Source organism: Lactuca saligna, chromosome 7, assembly GCF_052625555.1.
Source record: "Lactuca saligna cultivar CGN05327 chromosome 7, ASM5262555v1, whole genome shotgun sequence".
Taxonomy (NCBI): Eukaryota; Viridiplantae; Streptophyta; class Magnoliopsida; order Asterales; family Asteraceae; genus Lactuca; species Lactuca saligna.
Window position 1 is genome coordinate 142468402 of NC_136423.1, and position 3911 is coordinate 142472312.

General features: G+C 35.1%; 1 protein-coding gene across 1 annotated transcript; it reads left to right on the top strand.

Annotated features, from left to right (window-relative positions):
* Positions 1-837: 837 nt before the first annotated feature.
* On the top strand, positions 838-3347 carry NIR1 (nitrite reductase 1). Its single transcript, XM_078962975.1, has 4 exons — positions 838-1342; positions 1574-1928; positions 2012-2300; positions 2392-3347. The coding sequence occupies exons 1-4, from the start codon at positions 955-957 to the stop codon at positions 3130-3132; spliced, it is 1773 nt and encodes a 590-aa protein (XP_078819101.1). The 5' UTR covers positions 838-954; the 3' UTR covers positions 3133-3347.
* Positions 3348-3911: the final 564 nt, after the last annotated feature.

Sequence of the window (3911 nt, forward strand, 5' to 3'; positions counted from 1 at the left end):
ATTTTACCAAAACAAAAACATTAATGAATAAATATGGACAAATTAGAAACTTAATCATCCCTAATAAATCAAAATCTTTTTGTCACATGTCATCTTTTCCTTCATTTGGACACATGATATTTTCTAGAATTTTTGAAATTTTCATTTTCCACTTATCATTTTATTGTATTTTTTATTTTATTAAATAAAAATTCCATATTTAATATGTAAGGTAATATATATGTAAGTTATTTATTAGAAATGTTATATATATATATATATATATATATATATATATATATATATATATATAATGTATTCAATGTATTAAAGCCTCATTAGTTTTAATAATTCAAAATTTTTCTAATTTTTCTTATAAATTCAAACTTCACAAATTATTAAAATTTAATATTTGATTTTTTCTTTTAAATAAACTCATGTAATACATGAATCTCACGTCTAATTTGAAATAAAGAACTTATTTTATAAAAAAAAAAAAAAAAAACAAAACAATATATATATATATATATATATATATATATATATATATATATATATATATATATATATATATATATATATATATATATATAATAAAAGCTATATTATTTTTTAGATCGTTTTACTTAATTACTTATATTTTTTTTTCTCAAAAATTAAAAATAAAATAATATATACTATGTTCAGATTTTAAAGATTTTTTCTAAAAAAACAGAATATTAAATACAATCTGAAACCATTAGAAAATTAGTTTCTGACAAGAGACATGATCTAAATTGTCGTTGCCTTGTATCTTCTTCTCAATTCTCATAGCCATCCATACGAGTTAAAACGCAGAACGACCCTTACCAATATCCAAAAGGCATCCGCACCCACCTCCTCCTCCACCAGTCCACCCTACAAAAATGGCCACACTTCTCTCTCATCTTCCTTCAACATCACCGCCTTCCCCTCTTCTCACCATTTTCCGGCGACATGTCAGCTTTCTCTGTCAAATTCCTCGCACCCAATTCATTTCTCAGTCCGATAACCAATATCAGTACCACCAGGCTCTATGCAAACCCATCACAAACCGCCGTGCCAGCTCCTCCTCAGGCGCCGGAGGAGATCACGGCTGAAAGACTTGAACCCAGAGTCGAAAAGAAAGGCGGGTATTTTGTACTGAAAGAGAAGTTCCGGCAAGGTATTAATCCACAAGAAAAGGTGAAAATTGCTGCTGAACCGATGAAACTATTCATGGAAAATGGGATTGAAGATCTTGCAAAAATCCCATTCGAAGAAATCGATAAATCTAAAGACACTAAAGACGATGTTGATGTCAGACTCAAATGGCTCGGTCTGTTTCACAGAAGGAAGCATCAATGTAAGCCCAATTTAAATCTTACTTAGTGTTCATAATTTCAAGATTCGAATTGAACTTCGATTTTTCACTTCACATCACCATAAAGATCATAACTTTTGATTCAAAAACAGTTCGGAATCGTTTATTCCTGAATCTTTAGATCAAACAAGAACATACCCACCCCTTAATTTTTAGATTGTCATATTTGTCAAGCTCTGATCTTGTTATCAATGGCGTTTAATTAATCCACAGATGGCCGGTTTATGATGAGATTGAAGCTCCCAAACGGCGTGACAACAAGTGCCCAAACCCGATACTTGGCTAGTGTCATAAAACAATACGGCGAACAAGGCTGTGCTGACGTCACCACACGTCAAAACTGGCAAATTCGAGGTGTTACACTGTCTGATGTGCCATCAATCCTAAAGGGTCTCGATGAAGTCGGCTTAACAAGTCTTCAAAGTGGTATGGACAACGTAAGAAACCCAGTTGGCAACCCACTTGCAGGGATCGATCCTTATGAGATTGTGGACACACGACCTTACACGAATCTTTTATCTCAATTCATCACTGCCAATTCGAGAGGGAATCCCGAATTTACCAACTTGTAATCTTCTTGGATCTTGTTGTAGTACTTTTATTTACTTTCTTTAAAAAGAAAGATTTTGACTTTTGTACTGGTTTTTACAGGCCCCGAAAGTGGAATGTGTGTGTGATTGGTTCACATGATCTTTATGAGCACCCTCATATCAATGATCTTGCCTACATGCCAGCCACAAAGAATGGTAGATTTGGGTTCAATTTGTTGGTGGGTGGATTTTTTAGCCCGAAAAGATGTGCGGAAGCAATCCCCCTCGATGCGTGGGTCCCGGCTGAAGATGTTGTCCCGGTTTGTGGCGCGATTCTTGAGGCGTATCGGGATCTTGGTACAAGAGGGAATAGACAAAAGACTAGAATGATGTGGTTGATTGATGAACTTGTAAGTCGTGTTTTCGAAGTCTTGAGTAAAAAAGTTACTTTTTTATTCTTGAAGGGCTAGTTTTGTTAATTTGTGTAACTTTGTGGTGCAGGGTGTGGAAGGGTTTAGATCCGAAGTGGTGAAAAGAATGCCCGTGCAAGCATTGGAGAGGGCATCTTTGGAAGATCTTGTTGACCCAAAATGGGAGAGAAGAGATATGTTTGGTGTAAACCCACAGAAACAAGAAGGCCTCAGTTTTGTAGGCCTTCATGTTCCCGTGGGTCGCGTCCAGGCTGATGACATGGACGAGCTTGCACGGTTAGCCGATCAGTATGGCTCAGGTGAGCTCCGGCTAACCGTGGAACAGAATATTATAATCCCAAATATCGAGAACTCAAAGGTCAAAGCTTTGCTTGACGAGCCTCTTTTGAAAGAAAAGTTTTTACCCGAACCACCTATTTTGATGAAAGGGTTAGTGGCTTGTACGGGTAACCAGTTTTGTGGGCAAGCGATAATCGAGACAAAAGCTCGTGCTTTAAAGGTTACAGAAGAAGTCGGGAGACTTGTTTCTGTGACCCGTCCAGTGCGGATGCATTGGACGGGCTGCCCGAACACATGTGGGCAGGTTCAAGTGGCGGATATTGGGTTCATGGGATGCATGACTAGGGATGGAAATGGAAAGGTTGTTGAAGGGGCCGATGTTTACTTGGGGGGTAGAATTGGAAGTGATTCACATTTGGGGGAGATTTATAAGAAGGGTGTCCCTTGTAAGGACTTGGTGCCTGTAGTTGTGGATATTTTGGTTGAAAAATTTGGTGCTGTTTCAAGAGAAAGAGAAGAGGGAGATGAATGAAAAGAATATTGGTGCATAGGTAACAAGTGTACATCCATATGAAATGAAGGGGTTAAAAGTGAAAGTTGTAATGTTGCCTAGAGGTACAGTGAGTTTAATGTTGTCCAAAATTCCACATATCTTTTACTATTGCTAATTCAGTAATCGTGTAATAATAATGATGTAAAATTTGGGAATTCATACGGGATTGCTTAAAGTTTAACATTTTAAATTAATTTTCTCTCCTATTTATAAATAATATACGTTTAATTATTATTAATTTTTTTTTTTTTGCCAAGTACAACATCAAATCAAGCCTTGATAGTGTCACGTTTTGGGCTTAGGTTGCGATTAATTGGGCATTTTTTAAGGGTATTATGTTTCTATTAGTACAATGTAACGTTATGTGTCCATCGAAGAAAGGGATGTTTATGCTACCAATTCATGCTTAAGCTTCAAGGAGTGGTCTCGGCAACCGCCAGTCGGCAAACACCACTACGGGCGGACACAAGATTTTACAGGAGAATATATATATATATATATATATATATATATATATATATATATATATATATATATATATATATATATATATATATATATATATATGGGAAAAGTGAATATATACCTTTAAGGGTATATAAGCTTAGGTACCAAAACTCACCATAATACGTCATTTTGTTTGATATATTTATTATAATGTTCTTCAACTTCAATCCTTAACTTGATTTACTTTCAAGATTTTCAAAATTTCATTATTATCTTCCTCTTACATCACATCTTTTTGACTAACATCAATT